The sequence below is a fragment of the Anomaloglossus baeobatrachus genome, chromosome 1 (assembly GCF_048569485.1).
Source record: "Anomaloglossus baeobatrachus isolate aAnoBae1 chromosome 1, aAnoBae1.hap1, whole genome shotgun sequence".
NCBI lineage: Eukaryota > Metazoa > Chordata > Amphibia > Anura > Aromobatidae > Anomaloglossus > Anomaloglossus baeobatrachus.
In genome coordinates this window covers 335,046,184-335,071,204 of record NC_134353.1, presented here as the reverse complement: position 1 = coordinate 335,071,204, position 25,021 = coordinate 335,046,184, and the positions used below count along the sequence as shown (strand labels likewise).

The 25,021-nt window shown below is 46.0% G+C and overlaps 1 protein-coding gene across 1 annotated transcript in view; it reads right to left on the bottom strand.

The window, feature by feature from the left end:
- Positions 1–25,021, bottom strand: part of FRAS1 (Fraser extracellular matrix complex subunit 1) — a 724,001-nt gene that overhangs the window by 638,974 nt on the left and 60,006 nt on the right. The window contains exon 2 of the mRNA XM_075352182.1: positions 10,895–10,926. Within this exon, the coding sequence (XP_075208297.1) occupies positions 10,895–10,926 (32 nt within the window). The remainder of the gene's footprint in view (positions 1–10,894; positions 10,927–25,021) is intronic.

Here is a 25,021-nt window from a genome sequence, read left to right as displayed (position 1 = left end):
ACGACCAGCTAGTCGCTCTGCAGGTCCGGATCGCTGTTAGGTCGTTGGCCAGGTCTGCCTGTTTGACAGCTCACCAGAGACTTTGTAGCGATCCCGGCTAGGTTGAGATCGCAGGTTGGATCGCTAGAAAGTCTCAGTGTGTAAACCCAGCTTTACAGTTAGGTCCAGAAATATTTGGACAGTGACACAATTTTCGCGAGTTGGGCTCTGCATGCCACCACATTGGATTTGAAATGAAACCTCTACAACAGAATTCAAGTGCAGATTGTAACGTTTAATTTGAAGGTTTGAACAAAAATATCTGATAGAAATTGTAGGAATTGTACACATTTCTTTACAAACACTCCACATTTTAGGAGGTCAAAAGTAATTGGACAAATAAACCAAACCCAAACAAAATATTTTTATTTTCAATATTTTGTTGCGAATCCTTTGGAGGCAATCACTGCCTTAAGTCTGGAACCCATGGACATCACCAAACGCTGGGTTTCCTCCTTCTTAATGCTTTGCCAGGCCTTTACAGCCGCAGCCTTCAGGTCTTGCTTGTTTGTGTGTCTTTCCGTCTTAAGTCTGGATTTGAGCAAGTGAAATGCATGCTCAATTGGGTTAAGATCTGATGATTGACTTGGCCATTGCAGAATGTTCCACTTTTTTGCACTCATTAACTCCTGGGTTGCTTTGGCTGTATGCTTGGGGTCATTGTCCATCTGTACTATGAAGCGCCGTCCGATCAACTTTGCGGCATTTGGCTGAATCTGGGCTGAAAGTATATCCCGGTACACTTCAGAATTCATCCGGCTACTCTTGTCTGCTGTTATGTCATCAATAAACACAAGTGACCCAGTGCCATTGAAAGCCATGCATGCCCATGCCATCACGTTGCCTCCACCATGTTTTACAGAGGATGTGGTGTGCCTTGGATCATGTGCTGTTCCCTTTCTTCTCCAAACTTTTTTCTTCCCATCATTCTGGTACAGGTTGATCTTTGTCTCATCTGTCCATAGAATACTTTTCCAGAACTGAGCTGGCTTCATGAGGTGTTTTTCAGCAAATTTAACTCTGGCCTGTCTATTTTTGGAATTGATGAATGGTTTGCATCTAGTTGTGAACCCTTTGTATTTACTTTCATGGAGTCTTCTCTTTACTGTTGACTTAGAGACAGATACACCTACTTCACTGAGAGTGTTCTGGACTTCAGTTGATGTTGTGAACGGGTTCTTCTTCACCAAAGAAAGTATGCGGCGATCATCCACCACTGTTGTCATCCGTGGACGCCCAGGCCTTTTTGAGTTCCCAAGCTCACCAGTCAATTCCTTTTTTCTCAGAATGTACCAGACTGTTGATTTTGCTACTCCAAGCATGTCTGCTATCTCTCTGATGGATTTTTTCTTTTTTTTCAGCCTCAGGATGTTCTGCTTCACCTCAATTGAGAGTTCCTTAGACCGCATGTTGTCTGGTCACAGCAACAGCTTCCAAATGCAAAACCACACACCTGTAATCAACCCCAGACCTTTTAAGTACTTCATTGATTACAGGTTAACGAGGGAGACACCTTCTAGAGTTAATTGCAGCCCTTAGAGTCCCTTGTCCAATTACTTTTGGTCCCTTGAAAAAGAGGAGGCTATGCATTACAGAGCTATGATTCCTAAACCCTTTCTCCGATTTGGATGTGAAAACTCTCATATTGTAGCTGGGAGTGTGCACTTTCAGCCCATATTATATATATAATTGTATTTCTGAACATGTTTTTGTAAACAGCTAAAATAACAAAACTTGTGTCACTGTCCAAATATTTCTGGCCCTGACTGTATGCTAAATAGAGATGAGCGAACCGGTCCCGGTTCGGCTCGAGGCGGTTCGCCGAACGGGGGGTCTGGCTCGAGTTCGGCTCGTCGAACGTTCGACGAACCGAACTCGAGCCCATAGGAAACAATGGCAGGCAATCACAAACACAGTAAAACACCTAGAAAACACCCTCAAAGGTGTCCAAAAGGTGACAAACAACTCACAACACAACACAAACACATGGGAAAGTGACAAGGACATGTACTCATGCGAAAACAAAACAGCTGGACAAGGAAAAAGAGGAGGACACACAGATATAGGCATGGCACGCCCTTCTAAAGTCATGTAAAACACCGCAAGGTGACTCCAAGCGGAGTCTCCCTTTTTTCCAAAAATTGGGCCCCACACACCCACCCCTTCAGTGGCAGCAGTTGTGCCCCAGTTGTACACTTCACAGCTAGATTTGCATCAAGCACATTCAAAAATACGCCATTCTTATCCGTCCCCAGGATGACACCGGGGTAGGTAGCAAAGTCTTTCCTGATCCCAGCTCTGTTCATCTTGGCTTCTTTTAAAAACACAGCAAGCAAGGGTTACTCCAAGCGGAGTCTCCCTTTTTTCCAAAAATTGGGCCCCACACACACCCACCCCTTCAGTGGCAGCACTTGGGCCCCAGTTGTACACTTCACAGCTAGATTTGCATCAAGCACATTCAAAAATACGCTATTCTTAACCGTCCCCAGGATGACACCGGGGTAGGTAGCAAAGTCTTTCCTGATCCCAGCTCTGTTCATCTTGGCTTCTTTTAAAAACACAGCAAGCAAGGGTTACTCCAAGCGGAGTCTCCCTTTTTTCCAAAAATTGGGCCACACAGACACCCACCCCATCAGTGGCAGCACTTGGGCCCTAGTTGCAAACAGGATGTTTTGATTTGCATCAAGCACATTCAAAAATACGCTATTCTTAGCCGTCCCCAGGATGACACCGGGGTAGGTAGCAAAGTCTTTGCTGACCCATGACTTGTTCATCTTGGCTTCTTTTAAAAACAATGTAAGCAAGGGTTACTCCAAGCGGAGTCTCCCTTTTTTCCAAAAATTGGGCCACACAGACACCCACCCCATCAGTGGCAGCACTTGGGCCCTAGTTGCAAACAGGATGTTTTGATTTGCATCAAGCACATTCAAAAATACGCTATTCTTAGCCGTCCACAGGATGACACCGGGGTAGGTAGCAAAGTCTTTCCTGATCCCAGCTCTGTTCATCTTGGCTTCTTTTAAAAACACAGCAAGCAAGGGTTACTCCAAGCGGAGTCTCCCTTTTTTCCAAAAATTGGGCCACACAGACACCCACCACATCAGTGGCAGCACTTGGGCCCTAGTTGCAAACAGGATGTTTTGATTTGCATCAAGCACATTCAAAAATACGCTATTCTTAGCCGTCCCCAGGATGACACCGGGGTAGGTAGCAAAGTCTTTGCTGACCCATGACTTGTTCATCTTGGCTTCTTTTAAAAACAATGTAAGCAAGGGTTACTCCAAGCGGAGTCTCCCTTTTTTCCAAAAATTGGGCCACACAGACACCCACCCCATCAGTGGCAGCACTTGGGCCCTAGTTGCAAACAGGATGTTTTGATTTGCATCAAGCACATTCAAAAATACGCTATTCTTAGCCGTCCACAGGATGACACCGGGGTAGGTAGCAAAGTCTTTCCTGATCCCAGCTCTGTTCATCTTGGCTTCTTTTAAAAACACAGCAAGCAAGGGTTACTCCAAGCGGAGTCTCCCTTTTTTCCAAAAATTGGGCCACACAGACACCCACCCCATCAGTGGCAGCACTTGGGCCCTAGTTGCAAACAGGATGTTTTGATTTGCATCAAGCACATTCAAAAATACGCTATTCTTAGCCGTCCCCAGGATGACACCGGGGTAGGTAGCAAAGTCTTTCCTGATCCCAGCTCTGTTCATCTTGGCTTCTTTTAAAAACACAGCAAGCAAGGGTTACTCCAAGCGGAGTCTCCCTTTTTTCCAAAAATTGGGCCACACAGACACCCACCCCATCAGTGGCAGCACTTGGGCCCTAGTTGCAAACAGGATGTTTTGATTTGCATCAAGCACATTCAAAAATACGCTATTCTTAGCCGTCCCCAGGATGACACCGGGGTAGGTAGCAAAGTCTTTCCTGATCCCAGCTCTGTTCATCTTGGCTTCTTTTAAAAACACAGCAAGCAAGGGTTACTCCAAGCGGAGTCTCCCTTTTTTCCAAAAATTGGGCCACACAGACACCCACCCCATCAGTGGCAGCACTTGGGCCCTAGTTGCAAACAGGATGTTTTGATTTGCATCAAGCACATTCAAAAATACGCTATTCTTAGCCGTCCCCAGGATGACACCGGGGTAGGTAGCAAAGTCTTTCCTGATCCCAGCTCTGTTCATCTTGGCTTCTTTTAAAAACACAGCAAGCAAGGGTTACTCCAAGCGGAGTCTCCCTTTTTTCCAAAAATTGGGCCACACAGACACCCACCCCATCAGTGGCAGCACTTGGGCCCTAGTTGCAAACAGGATGTTTTGATTTGCATCAAGCACATTCAAAAATACGCTATTCTTAGCCGTCCACAGGATGACACCGGGGTAGGTAGCAAAGTCTTTCCTGATCCCAGCTCTGTTCATCTTGGCTTCTTTTAAAAACACAGCAAGCAAGGGTTACTCCAAGCGGAGTCTCCCTTTTTTCCAAAAATTGGGCCACACAGACACCCACCCCATCAGTGGCAGCACTTGGGCCCTAGTTGCAAACAGGATGTTTTGATTTGCATCAAGCACATTCCAAATCCACAAGCATTTACTCTCCCCAGGATGACACAGGGGTAGTAAATTCCTTCTGGATCCATGACTTGTTCATTTTGATGAACGTCAGTCTGTCCACATTGTCACTGGACAGACGCGTGCGCTTATCTGTCAGCACACACCCAGCAGCACTGAATACACGTTCAGAGACAACGCTGGCAGCTGGACACGACAAAATCTCCAAGGCGTAAGTTGCGAGCTCTGGCCATTTTTGTAGGTTTGAAGCCCAAAAGGAGCAAGGCTCCAGTTGCACAGTCATGGCATCGATGTTCATTTGGAGATACTCCTGTATCATCCTCTCCAGCCGTTGACTATGTGTCAGACTTGTTGTCTCTGGTGGCCTTGCAAAAGAGGGTCTAAAAAAATTATGAAAAGATTCCATAAAATTGCTGTTACCGGCACCAGAAAAGGTCCTACTGGTACGGGCAGACTGTTGAAGATGACGAGACCGTCCCATGTTTGTCAAGTTACAACTGGGAGATTCACTCCCTGCACCTGCACGGTTGTTTGGTGGAAAAGCCGAGCTAAGATCTAGTAACAGCTTCTGCTGATACTCCTGCATACGTGCGTCCCTTTCTATGGCTGGAATTATGTCACAAAATTTGGACTTGTACCGGGGATCTAATAGTGTGGCAATCCAGTAGTCATCATCACTTCTAATTTTGACAATACGACTGTCATGTTGGAGGTAGTGCAACAAAAAGGCACTCATGTGTCTTGCGCAGCCATGCGGACCAAGTCCATGCTGTGTTTGTGGCATAGAGGTGCTACCCGTTCTTTCTTCCTCTGACATCTGACCCCAACCTCTTTCAACTGAAATTTGACCAAGGTCTCCCTCATCCGCTGAGTCTTCCATGTCCATGGACAGTTCGTCCTCCATTTCTTCATGTTCTCCTGCACCTTGCTCAACATTTCGCCTGCTACTATGCGCCCTTGTCGATCCCTGTCCCCCATGGTCCCATGCCTGCTGCGTTGGTGATGATGAACGTCTGGACCTTCGTGATGTTGTTGTCCCTTGCGCATATGAATCCTCCTGTAGTTCCTCCCCTTCATGTTGTCCCACCCCCTGACTCCGAATAGTGTTTAGCGTGTGCTCCAGCATGTAAATGACTGGAATCGTCATGCTGATAATGGCATTGTCAGAGCTAAACATATTCGTCGCCATGTCGAAACTGTGCAGAAGGGTGCATAGGTCCTTGATCTGAGACCACTCCATCAGGGTGATCTGCCCCACCTCTGCATCTCGTTGGCCCAGGCTATACGTCATGACGTATTGCACCAGGGCTCTGCGGTGCTGCCACAGTCGCTGTAACATGTGGAGAGTTGAATTCCAGCGTGTCGCCACATCGCATTTCAGGCGATGAACCGGCAGGCCGAAAGACTTCTGGAGCGATGCAAGTCGCTCTGCTGCGGCGCTTGAACGGCGGAAGTGAGCTGACAGTTTTCGTGCCCTGTTCAGAAGGCCATCTAGGCCGGGATAGTGTGTTAAAAATTGCTGCACGACAAGGTTCAACACGTGAGCCATACAAGGTACGTGTGTCACCTTGCCCAGGCGAAGTGCCGCACCCAGGTTTGCAGCATTGTCGCACACGGCCTTACCAGGCTGCAGTTTGAGTGGAGACAACCATTTATTAAACTCGGACCGCAAAGCTGACCACAACTCCTCAGCTGTGTGACTCTTATTACCAAGACATGTCAAGCTAAAGACCGCCTGATGCCGTTGCGCTCTGCTGCCAGCATAGTAATGAGGGGTGCGTGATTCCTTCTGCGCAGTGAGAACGCTGGTGGCCTGACCAGGCAGGCTTGGGGCGGAGGTGGAGGACCCAGATGAGGTGGAGGATGCAGAAGCAGTGGCGGAACTTGGACAGACAGAGGATTGACACACAAGTCGTGGGGACGGCAAGACTTGTGCAGCAGACCCTTCACCATCTATCACCATAGTTACCCAGTGCCCAGTCAGCGACATGTAACGTCCCTGTCCATGCTTACTGGTCCAAGTATCGGTGGTGAAATGCACCCGTTCACACACAGAGTTTCTCAAGGAAGCGGTGATGTTGTGTGCGACATGCTGGTGTAGCGCGGGCACACCTTTCTTAGAGAAGTAGTGGCGACTAGGCATCTGGTACTGGGGCACAGCGACAGACATAAGGTCTCTAAAATCCTGTGTGTCCACTAGGCGGAAAGGCAGCATTTCGGTAGCCAACAGCTTACAGAGGGATAGAGTCAACCTCTTAGCTTTGTCATGGGTCGGAGGAAGTGGCCTTTTATTTGACCACATCTGAGGGACAGAGATCTGGCTGCTGTGTGTAGACGGTGTTGAGTAGGGTGTCCCTTGAAAAATGCAGGTTTGTGAGGAAAGTGCAGGCGGAGACATGATGTTGCCTTCATCCAACGTTGGTGCTATCGATGTCTGAGAGAGCTGTACACACTCACTTGTTTCCCCTTCCAAACCAACTGACGACCTTACAAGCAAACTGCCTGTTGCGGTTACAGTGGTGGAAGTTTTGCGTGGAAAAACAGGTGTGGCAGCTGTCCCCACAGTCCTAGAAGATGAAGAGCGCGCGGATGCAGTGGAAGGGGCGGGCGGTGGATGGTTCGCTCCACTAGGCCGCATTGCAGCACGGTGAGCTTCCCACCGGGACTTATGATATTTAGTCATATGACGATTCATGGAAGAAGTTGTCAAACTGCTGAGGTTTTGACCTCTACTAACAGAATCATGACAAATGTTACATATCACATGAGTTGGGCGATCTTTTTCGATGTGAAAAAAGGACCAGGCTAGGCAAGGCTTAGAGGCCATGCGACCTGTTGATCCACCCCGAATAATGCTCATAGGCAGAGTGGTGGCTGAGGATGCAGTTGTAGACGTGCTACCAGTGCTCCGACTCTGTCCAGGAAGGCGCAAGGTAACTTCGTCGTCGGTTGCATCCTCCTCCACCGCCTCTGTTGACCTCCTCGAGTGCCTGACTGGGGGTTGACAGTAGGTGGGATCTAGAACGTCATCATCAATTGTTGTGTTTGCACTCCCCTCCCCCTCAGACCGAGCCTCTTCTTGCCCTGACGGAATATTTAAGTTGTCATCCCAATCGGGTATCTGCGTCTCATCTTCATCAGTATGTTCCTCATTGTCTATAACCACAGGTGTTACAGTTTGTGACAAAGGGTCAACATTATGCTCAGAAACTTGGTCCTCACGGCCTGAATCTGAGTCACAAAGGTTCTGGGCATCACTGCAGACCATTTCCTGTTCTGTACTCACTGTAGCTTGGGAGCAGACCTCTGATTCCCAGGCTATAGTGTGACTGAACAGCTCTGCAGACTCAGCCATCTCAGTTCCACCATACTGTGCAGGGCTGATGGAGACTTCAGAGCTGGGAGAAAGCAAGTTTGATTGGGATGACAACTCAGAGGACTGGTGTTTTTTGGATGCGGTACTTGAAGTGGCAGAGAGGGCACTTGTTGGACCACTTGAGATCCATTCAAGCATTTTCCTTTTTTGCCCATCATCTACCTTTGTTCCTGTTGTTCGTGTCCGTAACAAAGGGAGCACATCGGATTGTCCACGGTAAGTAGTAGACATCTTACTTTTGCTGGTAGATGGTCTATCTTCAGCAGATGATAATGGAGCTTTGCCACCTTCCCCACGGACAAAACCTTTTTTGCCTTTTCCACCACGCCTCTTCCCCTTTCCACCAGCATCTGTCATTTTGCCACTCATGTTGATTGCGACAAGATTGTGGACTGAAAATGTGGTAGTAAAAATTGAGAGGTGGTGAAGATTGCAGTGGTGGTCTAGCTTTATTAACAGCAGAATAATAAAGAATAAATATCCCTGACAATGCAACTTAGTTATAATTAGTTGGAGTGTGCAACGCAGGCAGACGTGCTGCAAATGTCTTTGCACTAGTGGGACTATAGCAAAGTCCAATAGCCACGTATAGGATGCCACTAGGTACACTGAGTGTTTGCTAGTATAATGGCTTGGTTAGAATGAGTTGTAGTGTGCAACGCAGGCAGACGCGCTCTGCAAATGTCTTTGCACTAGTGGGACTATAGCAAAGTCCAATAGCCACGTATAGGATGCCACTAGGTACACTGAGTGTTTGCTAGTATAATGGCTTGGTTAGAATGAGTTGTAGTGTGCAACGCAGGCAGACGCGCTCTGCAAATGTCTTTGCACTAGTGGGACTATAGCAAAGTCCAATAGCCACGTATAGGATGCCACTAGGTACACTGAGTGTTTGCTAGTATAATGGCTTGGTTAGAATGAGTTGTAGTGTGCAACGCAGGCAGACGCGCTCTGCAAATGTCTTTGCACTAGTGGGACTATAGCAAAGTCCAATAGCCACGTATAGGATGCCACTAGGTACACTGAGTGTTTGCTAGTATAATGGCTTGGTTAGAATGAGTTGTAGTGTGCAACGCAGGCAGACGCGCTCTGCAAATGTCTTTGCACTAGTGGGACTATAGCAAAGTCCAATAGCCACGTATAGGATGCCACTAGGTACACTGAGTGTTTGCTAGTATAATGGCTTGGTTAGAATGAGTTGTAGTGTGCAACGCAGGCAGACGCGCTCTGCAAATGTCTTTGCACTAGTGGGACTATAGCAAAGTCCAATAGCCACGTATAGGATGCCACTAGGTACACTGAGTGTTTGCTAGTATAATGGCTTGGTTAGAATGAGTTGTAGTGTGCAACGCAGGCAGACGCGCTCTGCAAATGTCTTTGCACTAGTGGGACTATAGCAAAGTCCAATAGCCACGTATAGGATGCCACTAGGTACACTGAGTGTTTGCTAGTATAATGGCTTGGTTAGAATGAGTTGTAGTGTGCAATGCAGGCAGACGCGCTCTGCAAATGTCTTTGCACTAGTGGGACTATAGCAAAGTCCAATAGCCACGTATAGGATGCCACTAGGTACACTGAGTGTTTGCTAGTATAATGGCTTAGTTATCAGTTGGAGTGTGCAGAGGACAAGAGGGTACAGTGGCAGGATTGTGGTGCTCTGGGTAGAGGAATGGAAGACTGCCTTTCTATTCCCTCCTAATGGTGAAATGCAGGTAGGAAATCCCTGACCTGGGCTACACAGACGCTGTTGCTGTTTGCAGGACCTGTCACCTATGGCTCTCTGACCCTGCCGGTTGGAGCCCTTAAAAGGACTGCTATAAAGTGCTCTCCCTAAGCTGTCTAACGCTGTGTATGCAGCGCATACAGCTGTATCGGCTATAGGACTCAGGAAGACGGAGCTGCGACAGTGATGTCTGACACCAAAGACGCAGAAGGCAGATAATGGCGTCCGTGAAGAAAATGTCCGGTTTTATAATGCAGGGACATGTGACATGCAGATCCTATCACACATGCCGTTGCTTCTCTGGCTCAAAGTCCACTTAGCTGTGTGTGTGTCTGGGATTGGCTGACATGCTGGCCCGCCCCACAAGACGCGCGCGCTTAGGGAAGGAAGACAAGAAAAAAAAAATGGCGATCGCCATTATAGAAACAGCAGTGATCTGAAGGCGCTGTTCACGCACACTATACACTGAAATGTGATAATAGTTTGATTCACAGAGTGACTTACACTATTACAGCAGAAACCAAGCTATGATTTAGCTGTTTTTTGGCTGCTAGAACCGTTCTCGAACGTTTCTAGAACTACCGAGCTTTTGCAAAAAGCTCGAGTTCTAGTTCGATCTAGAACATGCCCCAAAATCACTCGAGCCGCGAACTGGAGAACCACGAACCACGAACCGCGCTCAACTCTAATGCTAAACACACATTATGGTGAATATCAGTCAGAAATGTGACTGCTGACTACAGTTTCTCTAGCTAAAATAACAAAACTTGTGTCACTGTCCAAATATTTCTGGACCTAACTGTATGTCCCAATCCTGAACAACTTCTATCTAAAAAGATAACACATATCAAAAACGGCTTGTTTGCCACTTGTTTACCAACAACTCACTGAAAACATTACAATATTTGTCATCAGGTTTGAGGCTCTACGTCTTTGTATACTTCGTTCACGATTGTCAGCAGCTAGTTATTGAGGATGAGATAGGTGTGTTGACAACAGAGATGAGTATGCAGTGAGCACAAGGAAACAATTCATCACTGCATGATGATAAGAAAAAAACAGGACACTTTTTCAGATGAACACAGTCTGGTTGCCAATTTTCCAGCATGCAAGATCAAAGTGAATAGCTAAATACTTGCAAGATGCTGCAATTAACTAGAAAATGACATTGATTAAGAGAAAAACTGAACATACCGCAAACAAGGAGCCCTGGAAGACACAGGCACCTATAAGGAGAGAAAAAAGAACAATCAGAGGCAATACCTACAGATTACCACTGCAGCTGTAGAGAAATACCGTTAGGTTTTTTTGTTGATGCTCATGACAGGATACCTTCAAGGAAAATACTGACCAAGGAGCATCACTATAATATAAATGTATACAGTGGCTTGCAAAAATTTTCACCCCCTTTGCTTTTTACTTATTTTGTTACATTACAACCTGTGTTTAAATATTTTTCTAATCAGATTTGTGTGTGATGCATCAGCACTAAATAGTCTAAGCTAGGGAAGTAATGTGAGAAAATTACATTTATGGGATAAAATAAGTAAAAATTGTTTCAAAGTATGATCTGTATGGTTGGTTGAAAAAAATAATAAACAGTGTTTTGGGGATTTTTTTTACAAAAAAACCCCAAAGAAACGAAAAAAAAAAAGAAGGAAAAATTGACATGGGCATATGTATTCACCCCTTTTGCTATGAAGCCCCTAAAAATTTCTGGTGCAAGCAATTACCTTCAGAAGTCACCTGCTTAGTGACAGGAAGTCCACCTGTGTGAAATCTAGTGTCCCGTGGCCTGTCAGTATATACACACACCTTTTCTGAAAAGCCATAGAGGCTGCAACACCATTAAAGGGAACTTGTCACTAGAATTTTCGCTATGAAACTAAAAGAATCCCCTTCTGCAGCTCCTGGGCTGCATTCTAGAAAGGTTCATCTTCCTACTGGACCCCCTTTCAGACCTAAATAAACACTTTATAAAATCTTACCTTTTGGTATGCTAATGAGCTTTCCCGGCCACGGGGGCGGGCTGTATTGCATCCGTTATTTCCTCTCCTGCCGCTGTTCGCCATACCCGTGCTGATTGATACATAGATGAGGCCACCGCCCACATCTTCCACAGTGCTCCTGAAGTATCGCGCATTCCCAGTGGCACTATCGCGGGACTGAGCACTGTTCAAATCGCCAGCGCCAGTGATCTTATTGTGCAGGTGCGAGATTATGGGTGGGTACTTGGATGACGCTGATGATGACATTGTCATCACCAGCGTCATCCAAGTAGCCGCCCATAATCTCGCGCATGCACAATAAGATCACCGGCGCTCACGATTTGAAAAGTGCTGTCCAGCGATAGTGCCACTGCGCATGCGCGAGATTATGGGCGGCTACTTGGATGACGCTGGTGATGGCAATGTCATCACCAGCGTCATCCAAGTACCCGCCCATAATATCGCGCCTGCGCAATAAGATCACCGGCGCTGGCGATGAGCCCCCACATTGACCCTCTATATATGTGAGCCCTACATAGCACCTCTATATACAATATGAACACTCACATAGTCCCCTATATACAGCATGAGCCCCCACAAAGCCCGTGTCACCATAAAACCCTCTATATACATTATGAGCCACCACAGACTCCTAAATACCCTAAATACAGTAAGCGCCCCCTCATAGCCTTCTAAATACAGTATGAGACCCCACATGGCCTACAAAATAAATAATGAGCTCTCACATAGCTTTCTAAATACATTATGCAAACATTCTATACACATGAAGAAAAAAAAACAAAAACACACCACATACTCACCTCTCTTCTGATCCCCTGGCGTTCAGCTCCAGCCTCCAGTGCACTGACCCTACGCACAACAGACACAATGATATGACATAATTGCGTCTGCTGTGCCTCATGCTGATTGATGAAAGATGAAGCCAGTGGCACGATCCTCCACCAATGTGTTCACCTCTGCTTGCATCTTGTGAATGCAATCAGAGGTGACATTGCGAAACGAGCAGCAGTATACGAGCGGGGGAGGGCATGGTGTGGCCAGCGGTCCAGTTTTCAGCCATCCAGTTGTCTTGGTCCAGCCTGGAACAGCCAGAGGGTTGGATGTGGTCCGCGGGCCGCACTTTGCACAGCCTTGTGTTAGAGGGATACAAAGTATACACTACCAAAGCTATAAATTTTATTATCAAATTTTTGACTGAATGATATTTAGACAATCATGACATCTAATTTATAAAGCTGAATGTGTGTATGTGTGTGTGTGTGTGTGTGTGTGTGTGTGTGTGTGTGTGTGTGTGTGTGTGTGTGTGTGTGTGTGTGTGTGTGTCCGGGATTGGCATCTGCACCATCGCAGCTACAGCCACAAAATTTTGCACACTCACATTTCTGGACCCCGAGAGCGTCATAGGCTATGTTTTGAGGGGAAATTTTAACCCCGCGCTTTACAGTTATTCACCAAAAAACCTGCCTCCATTAAAGCGAATGGAGCTGGGAGCCACAGTGCAGCCAGAACTTCAGAAGAATGCGCAGCCACGCCCTTAAATGGAATGTTGGCGTGTCACAATGCAGCCAGGGAAAGAGACAGACACAGACAGGGAAAGAGGCAGAGACAGACAGGGTAAGAGACAGACACAAAGAGACAGATACAGACAAAGAGACAGACTGACAGGGAAAGAGACAGACAGGGAAAGAGGGAAAGAGAGAGACAGACAGACAAAGAGACAGACACAGGGAAACAGACATACAGGGAAAGAGATGGTAAGAGACGGACATGGTAAGAGACACACAAAAACAGGTAAAGAGACAGACAAAGACAGACACAGGGAAAGAGACAGACAGGGAAAGAGGGAAAGAGACAGACAGGGAGAGAGACAGACAGGGAGAGAGACAGACAGGGAGAGAGACAGACAGGGAGAGAGACAGACAGGGAGAGAGACAGACAGGGAGAGAGACAGACAGGGAGAGAGACAGACAGGGAAAGAGACAGACAGGGAAAGAGACAGAAAGGGAAAGAGACAGAAAGGGAAAGAGACAGAAAGGGAAAGAGACAGAAAGGGAAAGAGACAGAAAGGGAAAGAGACAGAAAGGGAAAGAGACAGAAAGGGAAAGAGACAGAAAGGGAAAGAGACAGAAAGGGAAAGAGAGACAGGGAAAGAGACAGACAGGGAAAGAGACAGACAGGGAAAGAGACAGACAGGGAAAGAGACAGACAGGGAAAGTGACAGAGATAGATAGACAGACAGGGAAAGAGATTGAGACAGACAGAGAAAGACAGTCAGAGACAGACAGGGAAAGATACAGACAGACAAAGATAGAGAGACAGAGATATATACAGAGGGGGAGACAGACATAATTACATTTCTATCTATTTGTTTTGTTGTTTTTGTGTTCAGAATACATTTTTGTTAATACATTCTATTTTGTTAACAGCAGTTATTAACCCGAGCGAAGCCGGGTAGTACAGCTATACACATTAAAAACAGTACAGATTATGATGTAGGAAAGAGGCTACTAGAAACTATAAAAATAGCAGTGACCATATAATTAGCCCAAAGAAACAGAGCCATAGTTATAACTGCGGCAGAAAAGGCTGAGTGTGAAACTAGCTATAGGTGATGCTCACAGATGCAGAAAAAAAAATAAAAAATTTCCACTGCATTAGGCCCCTTTCACACGTCAGTGATTCTGGTACGTTTGTGCTTTTTTTTAAACGTACCAGAATCACTGACATACGCAGACCCATTATAATGAATGGGTCTGCTCACACGTCAGTGATTTTTCACTGCACGTGTCTCCGTGCAGCGTACCCGCGTGTGCGTGATTGCTGCACGGAGACATGTCCATTTTTTTCTGGCATCACTGATGTTCCACGGACCACGCAGTGGTGTGGTCCGTGAAACACGTGCCAGAAAAAAACGTGCATTTAAAATAATAAACATTTTAACTCACCCGGCGTCCAGCGATGTCCTCTGCAGCCCGTTCTCCCTGCTGCTTCTAAGCCGGCTGATTACTGTCGCGCATATTCATTATGCGCGACACAGCCGACCCGCAAGCAGCTGCTGCGGGGGTCACCGCCGGCCGGATGCTGCACCGCAGGAGCGATCAGCACCATGGACAGCGGGAGTGGGCACAGGTGAGTAGATTTCTAATTGCAATCACGGGCCACGGAGAACGGAGCCCGGATTGCACTTAGACAATCCACGTGTGCCGTGATTCACGGCACACGCAGGGACATGTGCGTGTTTTACACGCCAGTGAAAAACGTTACTGTTTTTTACTGACGTGTGAAACGGGCCTTACTCAGCATACAAACTAGCAACTGTTTCTTACAGTTTACTACTTCATGAAATGTTTTTCATGTACTTTTGTGTGTGTGTGGATTTGATGCATTGTTTTTTGTTTCTTTTTTTTAAAATGCGTTTTCTAGTTCAGGAATGTTGCAATTCCACACTTCAAATGGGTTATCCAGGACTTTGTTTATCTTTTGCTTCAGGGAAAAGAATTTACAAGAAGGTTGTTGCGAACTACCTGACTGTTCTGCCCGCCACCGATCTTTACCGGATAACAGCAGTCACGGAGTTGTCCTGCCGCTTCATTTGACCACACGTCAATGGGGCAGCTCTTCCTCTTGCAGTCTGCTCTGTTGATGGGACATCACTGCTGACATCATGCGGATTGTCAAACAGTTAAAGAATGAGCCACCAGCTAGTGAAGTTACCGGATACCGCAGAATTGCCGGCAGGTGTGGCCTTTCAACCTCTAGAGCTGGTAAGAGATTGGTGCTGGGTAAAAGAGGCAAGCAGTTATCCTATAATTATTTTTTTTTGCTATGCTAAGTCCTGGCTAGACACTATAAAAAAGCTGTGGTTTTACATGCACTTTTTCAAGCTTCCCATAAACAACTCGTTGGAAAAAAAATTAAATTTCCCTGTGAAATTACATCCACTTTGCTTGAACTTTCAACCACAGTGGAAAAAAACGCTGCATTTAAGCAATGTGGGAATGTATCCAACAAAATGAATATTTCCTACTAGGCAAGTGTTGAAGCAGCTCAACGTGGAGACACCCTTTATTGTAATAGGCTGGAACTTCCTACTTCCATTATTTACATATCTTTCATCCAGATGCCTCTAATAACAGTTTCATCTCTTTCTAGGTACATTCAAACTCAAGCTCCCCATCAACCCTAGATGAAATGATCTTATATGCTGCGTTAGGTGCAGAGAAGTAAGGGGTCTAGGGGATTATGACGGCAATAGACTAGTTTACTCTACAGCTCAGACAGAGCTCTAATGAGTAAGGGTACCTTCACACTTTAGCGATGCAGCAGCGATCCGACCAGCAATCTGACCTGGTCAGGATCGCTGCTGCATCGCTACATGGTCGCTGGTGAGCTGTCAAACAGGCAGATCTCACCAGCGACCAGTGAACAGCCCCCAGCCAGCAGCGACGTGCAAGCGACGCTGCGCTTGCACGGAGCCGGCGTCTGGAAGCTGCGGACACTGGTAACTAAGGTAAACATCGGGTATGGTTACCTGATGTTTACCTTAGTTACCAGCGCACACCGCTTAGCTGTGTGTGCAGGGAGCAGGGAGCCGCGCACACTGAGCGCTGGCTCCTTGCTCTCCTAGCTACAGTACACATCGGGTTAATTAACCCGATGTGTACAGCAGCTACATGTGCAGAGAGCCGGAGCCGGCAGCACAGGCAGCGTGAGAGCTGCGGAGGCTGGTAACTAAGGTAAATATCGGGTAACCACCTTGGTTACCCGATGTTTATCTTAGTTACCAGCCTCCGCAGCTGCCAGACGCTGACTCCTGCTCCCTGCTCGCTTCATTTGTCGCTCTCTCGCTGTCACACACAGCGATCTGTGTGTCACAGCGGGAGAGCGCCTTTGAAGAAAACGAACCAGGGCTGTGTGTAACGAGCAGCGATCTCGCAGCAGGGGCCAGATCGCTGCTCAGTATCACATACAGCGAGATCGCTAATGAGGTCACTGCTGCGTCACAAAAAGCGTGACTCAGCAGCGATCTCGGCAGCGAGCTCGCTGTGTGTGAAGCTCCCCTAATTGTAAAGGTAGGCAGACACAAAACTTCCTTCCTCAAGGGTGTAATGACAGACAAAGGCTAGAAAGAAGCCTTGTAACATTTTCTGCGATTTTATTATACAGATTTCTATGTATATAATTGCCTTATTCTGTCTGTCTGTCTTGCTCCAAAATTGTGTCACCGTGACAGTGTCGTAAAAGTGACAACCGTCGGATTGGCCACTCAGCTCGGCCTGGCCCCGCCCCCCGCACAGATTGGCCACTCACCTTGCCCTGCCCCCCCCCCAAGGATTGGCCGCTCACCTCACCCTGGCCCCGCCCCCCGTACGGATTGGATGCTCGCCCTGGCCGCGCTCCCCGCACGCATTCCTAGAACCCACACAGGGCCCCGACTCCCAGGTGACTGCTGCAGCCCTGGAAGCCCACACCAGCAGGACAAAGTCGAACCACTAGCTTACCCCGGCCCCGGAACGTGTGCCAGAGCCGGCGTAGGCTGCTGGCCTCGGCCTGGCCCCGCTCCCCCCGCCGCCTCACATATTGGACGCTCACCCTCACGCATTTGACGCTCGCCCTGGCCCCGCCCCCCGCACACATTCCTAGAACACACACAGAGCCCCGACTCCCAGGTGACTGCTGCAGCCACGGAAGCCCAGCCGAATGTGTTAAACCACTAGCTTACCCCGGCTCCCGACACACGTGTGCCAGAGCCGGCGTAGGCTCGTAACTATAGTACACATCGGGTAACTATAGAAACCGCTTTCCTTAGTTACCCGATGTAACTAGCTTGCCCCGGCACACATCAGCACTGTCTCTTTTAATACTTACCTTTTCTACACTTTGTCAGATCCAGATCTGGCGCGATCCCGTGCACTGTGTACAACACAGTGGCCGAGCAACAACCTCCGATCACGTGTTGTCATGTGACCAGGAAGTTGCGGCGCTGCCAGTGTACTGTACACAGTGTACGGGAGGGCGCCGGATGTGTGAAATCACTAGCTTACTCCTATTATCCTCCTATCCCCCAGGACTACTCCTCCTATTATACTCCTCTCCCCCCAGGACTACTCCTCCTGTTATACTCCTCACCCCCCCAGGACTACTTCTCCTATTATACTTCTCTCTCCCCAGGACTACTCCTATTTTACTCCTCTCCCCAGGACTACTCCTCCTATTTTACTCCTCTCCCCCCAGGACTACTCCTACTATTATACTCCTCTCCCCCCAGGACTACTCCTCCTATTATACTCCTCACCCCCCCAGGACTACTACTCCTATTATACTCCTCTTTCCCCAGAACTACTCCTCCTATTATACTCCTCTCCCCCCAGGACTACTCCTCCTATTTTACTCCTCTCCCCCCAGGACTACTCCTCCTATTATACTCCTCTCCCCCCAGGACTACTCCTCCTATTATACTTCTCTTTCTCCAGGACTACTCCTGCAACACACACTGCACAAAACATACCTCCCCCAAAAACACACACCCACACAAACCGCGCAACACACACACAACACTGCAGACACACAGCGCTCTACAAACAACGCAACACACAAACAACACTGCTTTCACACCCCCCACACCCAGACAACACCCAGAACATTTACAGCGCCCTACACAAACACTTGGCAACTACACACAACAACATCTATCTATATATATATATATATATATATATATAACAAAAATCATACATTAACTACACAATAAATTCTAGAATACTCGATGCGTTAGAATCGGGCCACCTTCTAGTTCTTCTATAAATGCAGAATTAGGCTATGTGCCCACGTTGCGTTCTGTCCCTGCAGAAATTTCTGCAGCGATTTGAACAGCACACGTGCGCTTCAAATTGCTGCAGAAACAGTCCGTAATGAAAGGCCGATTTCATGCGCTCTGGATGCAGCCTCTCCCATAGACAGAGCGGGACCTGCATTCAAAGCGCGTTCGTTCTAATACGCCACGTGGGCATGGATTATGCACAATCTTCATAGACCATTTGAAAAAAAGAGGATGCGAGGGGAATGGAGGACAGGTGAAAAGAATCTTTTTATTGTGTGTGTATGTCAATGGTGACATTACTAGGGTAACAAAAAAAAGGACTGATTTTCATCCCAGAGAGAAGGACGAAATCCGTTTGGTATTGCACGTCATGCGAGTGCTATGTGCGTATGCAAAGCAATTTTTTTCCTCAGCAATTCTTATTCTACAATCATTTGCAGGACAATTTACAGTGTTCTGTGCTACAGAATAGTAAAGTATCTGTAAAAATTGCACATTATACGGACGGTCCATATGGTGTTCGTTTTTTTTTTCTCGCGTCCATAGATTTGCATTGACAATTCTCATCTGATTTACGCATCCACTTGCAGCATGCTGCACGCTTTTTCTCATCCTGAATACAGGTGAGAAAAAAAATTGCAGATCTGCTCTGCCTCATTGAACAACATTGGACAAGTGCAATGCGAGAAAATCTCTCGTTTTACTCAGACCAATTTATACACTCGCGTGAGCGAGGCCTCAGATAGGGACTAGGGTGGGAACATTATTACAAATGAAGGGCCTGGACTGAGACAATACTACAAGACACAGATCAGGATGAAGCAAATTACTACAAAAGGGGAACCAGAATAGGTACATATCTCCAAGAAGGGAACAAGGATGGGGCACATTACTACAAGACGGGGACATTACTACAAGATGAAGACCAGGATTGGTCACATTACTACAACATAGGGACCATGATGGGGACATTACTACAAGAATCAGACCAGAATGAAGACATTACTATAATAGGGGGACTAAAATGGGGGTCATTACAACAAGAAGAGGATCAGGATTGGAGACGATATTACAAGAAGGGGACCAGGATAAGGCACATTATTACAAGATAGGGACCAGGATGGAGACATTACTACAAGATGAGGACAGGGATGAGGACATAACTACAAGATAGGGACCCGGATCGAAACATTACTACAAAATTAGGACAAGGATGGGGGACATGACTACAAGACAGGGACCAAGATGGGGATATTACTACAAGATGTTGGCCATAATAACTACAGTGCCTTGCAAAAGTATTCGGCCCCCTTGAATTTTTCAACTTTTTCCCACATTTCAGGCTTCAAACAAAGATAAAAATGTTAATGTTATGGTGAAGAATCAACAACAACAATTGTGAAGGTGAACGATATTTTTTGCTTATTTAAAATTTTTGTAAAAAATAAAAATTGGGGCGTGCAATATTATTCAGCCCCTTTAAGTTAATACTTTGTAGCGCCACCTTTTGCTCTGATTACAGCTGCAAGTTGCTTGGGGTATGTGTCTAAATTATAAGACAATATTTCTTTATGGGGTCAATTTGAAAAATGTAAATATAAATTCAAAACAAAAGCATGAAAAAATATTTGCCACTAAAAAATGCTATTCTATGTATAAACTAAACAAAAACATGAAGTCATAAAAAGGTCGTTAAAAAATTAAAAAACGCCCCAAAAAAAATTGATCAAAAAAATATGTATCACTAAACATAACACTTCACCCTGCAAAGACTGCGGGCCCCCCAAATGAAAACATTTTCTATGTGCAGACCACATACCCTGGTGAGTTTGAGACCCCTGCCTTAGAGTCAAAGGCCCCTATTCATCAAGGCTTGCTTTGTTCATGTCAGTCTTGATGAGCGGGTGTGAAGTCAAGGGTGCCTGATTCATTAAGAGGAAAATTTAAAAGAGGAAAAGAACTGAGGGCACTACAAATTACAAAGGGATCAACCAGTATGCATACTAGGATAAGTGCAAATGGGAGACAAGAAAGTTATGCAAAGTATGATCTTGAAATAGAAAACTTTTATTCAATATACTGTAAATAAAAGGAAAAAGGTGACATCACTTATAAAAAAAACATTTATTAAAAAAAAAAAAAAGAGTCCATTGGCTACAAAAACTCAAAAATGAAATGAGTAAAGGGGTTCCTACAGAATAAAGTTAATACACAAATGACTACTCAAAGTGGTACAGCTTAAAGAGAACCTACTGGGACAATATGCACCCAGAATCACGAGCAGTTCTGGGTGTATATTGTTAATCCCTGCCTAACTGTCCCTGTATACACTAGCACAGATAAAGAGATCTATAGAAAAAGTATTTCTAAAGATTCTTTATAATATGTTAATGAGGTCAGCGACTAGTCGTGAGGGTGTTACATCCCCCAACTAGCCACCCTCTTAGCATGCCCAGAGAGGCGTGCTAACATGCTATTCAGTGCAGCAACTTCAATCGGCGATGTAACGTACCTGTGGTGAACCCTGAGATGAATGCCCCGCACTTCCGGTCATGCGCAGTATGAAGTTGGGTGTACGCGTCCCGCCTTCAGACAGGTCTAGTGCAAATGACCAGAAGTGATTTATCCTAGTGTATACAGAGTCGGTTAGGCAGGGATTAGAAATATGCACCCAGAACTGCTCGTGGTTCCTGGTGCAAATTGCACCTAATCATCTCCCTTTAAAGGGAACCTGTTAAGTTATTACATGAGAAACTGATGACAATATATTTAGAATTCAAAATAGAAAAATACATTGGAAAAGCAAATCACTAGAGAAATACCATATACTGTAAAAATGTGTATATATCACAGAGATCATTAGCAAAGAATAAATTGCACAGGTCCCTACACACTGCAACAAACTCAAAGGCATGGATGGATCCATGAAAAAAGATGTAAATGAGTAAGGTGTTCCTATAGTATAGTTTCCTATGGCTAACAGGAATATACAAATGACTACTCGAAGTAGTGTAGATTAAAGAGAGATGATAATATAGTTGTTACATACAAGACTAATGACAATTTGTATATGCAAAGATAGCCAAAGTGTTGGCACCTTGGAAATTGTTCCAGAAAATGAAGTATTTCTCCCAGAAAATGACTGCAATTACACATTTTGTTATACATGTGTTTATTTCCTTGTGTGTCAGCACAAAAAAAGGCAAAATGGACATAAATTATATAACAAACCCCAAAAAAAGGCTAGACAAGACAAAATTGTTGGCACCCTCTAGTTAATATTTGGTTGCACACCCTTTGGAATAAATAACTGCAATCAATCACTTTCTATAATCATCAACAAGCCTCTTACACCTCTCAACCGGAATTTTTGACCCCTTTTCTTTCGAAAACTGCTCCAGGTCTCTCATGTTTGAAGGGTGCCTTCTCCCAACAGCAATTTTAATATCTTCCCACAATTGGTCAATGGATCTGGACTCCTTATGGAGGCGTGCGCTGCGGAGGAGAGGGAGGGAAGGAGTAATTTCACCATCTCCTCCATTGTCAGCTGATGCGTATATTGCACTGCACTCCGGTGTAATGTGAGTGCAGTGTGATGTGTCTCTTGCATCCACAGACTTGTATGGGTGCGAGAGAAAATTAGATTCCACCTGCAGCATGATGCAATTATTTTCTCGGTCTCATTAGGGCTGAGAAAAAAAAAAATCGCTCATGGGAGCGGCCCCACAGAGTAACATTGGTCCGAGTGGAATGCGATTTTTTAGCCTTAGGGGTACTTTGCACACTACGACATCGCAAGCCGATTGTAGCGATGCCGAGCGCGATAGTCCCCGCCCCCGTCGCACATCACTATTTTGTGATAGCTGCCGCAGCGAACATTATCGCTACGGCAGCTTCACATGCACTCACCTGCCCAGCGATGTCGCTCTGGCCGGCGAACCGCCTCCTTCCTAATCACAGCGATGTCATACGGCAGGCGGCCAATAGAAGCAGAGGGGCGGAGATGAGCGGGACGTAAACATTCCGCCCACCTCCTTCTTTCCGCATTGCAGCCGGGACGCAGGTAAGGAGATGTTCCTTGCTCCTGCGGCTTCATACACAGCGATGTGTGCTGCCGCAGGAACGAGGAACAACATCGTACCTGTCGCTGCAGCGACATTATAGAAATGCCAGACACTACACCGATCATACAATTTCGACATTTTTGCGCTCATTAATCGTAGTAAAAACGATTCACATACTCCGATGTCGACAACGACGCCGGATGTGCGGCACTTTCTATGTGACCCCACCGACATCGCAGATGTGATGTCGTAGTGTGCAAAGTACCCCTTAGGCTATGTGCGCACGTGTGCATATTACATGCAGTTACGCTGCGCTTTGTAGTGCAGCGTAATTGCATGCGTCCTGCGTCCCTTGCATAATCTATGGAGATTGTGCAGAAGCCGTGCGCACGTGGCGTCTTAGAGCGCAGCGCTTCGGCTGCTGCCCGAAGCGCGCGTTCTAAGAAGTGACATGTCACTTCTTCCGTGCGCTTTACATGCTGTCTATAGGGAGAGGCAGCATGCAGAGCGCACGAATCTGCCGGCACCATGCGCTTCAGAACGGAGCTTTTCAGCTGCGCTCTGAAGCGCACCTTTTAGGTGCGGTGCAGAGCGCACACATGCGCACATAGCCTTAGGATCAAACTCCGAAATGAAAGTCTGTGTCAGTGGAAAAAAATAAAATAAAAAACAGCACTCAGAAACCATCCCTGTGCTGTCTGTTTTTCACTGACTGATAAAGAGAAGGTGGAGAAACTTTTTATTTTTTACTCATCAGTGAAAAAAACGGATAGCACTGACGAAAATCGCTACCGAAACTTGGTACTTTTTTGGTCTGTAAACACCCCTCACCCCCCCTGATGTCTGAATGAGACCTCAGTGAGCTTCGTGCATCTTATGGTTTACATGGGTCAAACCTTTCGCTACAAAACATGATTTTTTTATGCATTTCATACAAAATGCATTCCTTTGATGAAACATTGCATGAAGACGCTGATGAACGTAAAGTGCTAGGGGCAATTTCACAATGTGCAGAAAATATATTCTAAGGAGGATATAATAAGGTTTTTGTTATTTTATTATTTGTGTTGTCAGAAGTGTGCAAATTGTAGAAGGTACAAATGTTCCACTTTAGACGTACCAGTGAATGCCTGGAAGCACCTCATAAAAGAATATGTTAACTACTTAATTCAAACATTTTTATTTATTTATTTTTATTATGAAGCCTGTAAATGAACATTATAACTGTTACATTGTTGTGTGCACAGCTTATATAATAAAAGAAAAGTATGATCTCTACAGAGAGCAGCACACTATGCCTTTTTTATAAAGTGCACGCCACAAACTGCACAAAAGAATAGCAACTCTAAAAATAAACTAGAAATAGCAAAACATAATTAGCAAATTTAGGAAATCTATATGGCAAAGTTACAATGCATAAGGTTCAGTACAGGTAGCTCTATAGACATGCTTCAAATGTAGCTGGAGCAAGTCTAAGCCCGCTTTCACACTGCGCTCCTATCCCTGTTCAGTGGTCCCGTCGGGGCTTCTGTCCGAACCCACAGCAAAATGGGTTTCGGATTACAATGATGCAAACAGAATCACCATGTGCTCTGTCGTGCACCATTTTAGGGAGTTAGGATTATTCTTTCATCTCTAAGGCCTTTACTGGCAGCCAAGTAAGATGCTGGCAGTAGGTTTGGGAGTTGATCAAGTCCATCTTCAAACAGAAAAGTTTCAACTATCTCATCTTTAAGAATATCAGCCCAAAACAGTACCCCACCTCCACCTTACTGGCATGTGGGTCGAAGTGGAGGTCTGGGCCCATTACTGATTCAGCCACAGGCCCCTCCATCTGGTCCGTCAAGAGTCACCTTCATCTCATCAGCCCGTTACACCATTTCTTGGCCCAATATTCCCATTTCCACTTCTGTGTCTTGCTCAGTGGTGGCTGGGTTTCAGCCTTCCTTACCGTGGCCAGGTCTCTGAGCAATGAACACCTTGTACTTATGTGGGCATGCCAGAGAGATTGCATTTCTGAAATATGACGGTGCTGAAAGATAATGGATCCCTAAATACTTCAGGTTTGATTCCTCTCAACTCTTTGGCAGGTAAAGCGCACCAATCACCAGGATTTTCGTATAGAACCTAAAGCCAGTGCTGTACTGGCACTATCAGGCCGATTCTATACATACATTTATAGTGGTCAGCTCAGATGTATAGTTGTTAAAATTGAAGCAAGTAAACTTTGTAAAAAGAGCAGCTTTGTGAGTGGCAGCAGCTGCGGATTAAATAATAGCTGGGGTGGGTATTCATAGTGATTCTCGCCCCCTACCTGTCTGTCCTGCCCCTATATTTTTTTATCTATACTAATTGTACTCTAAAAGCGTTTTATTAATTTCTTCACTAAGATGGCGTCGGAGTTGGCGACTGTGCATAGCGCTTATCT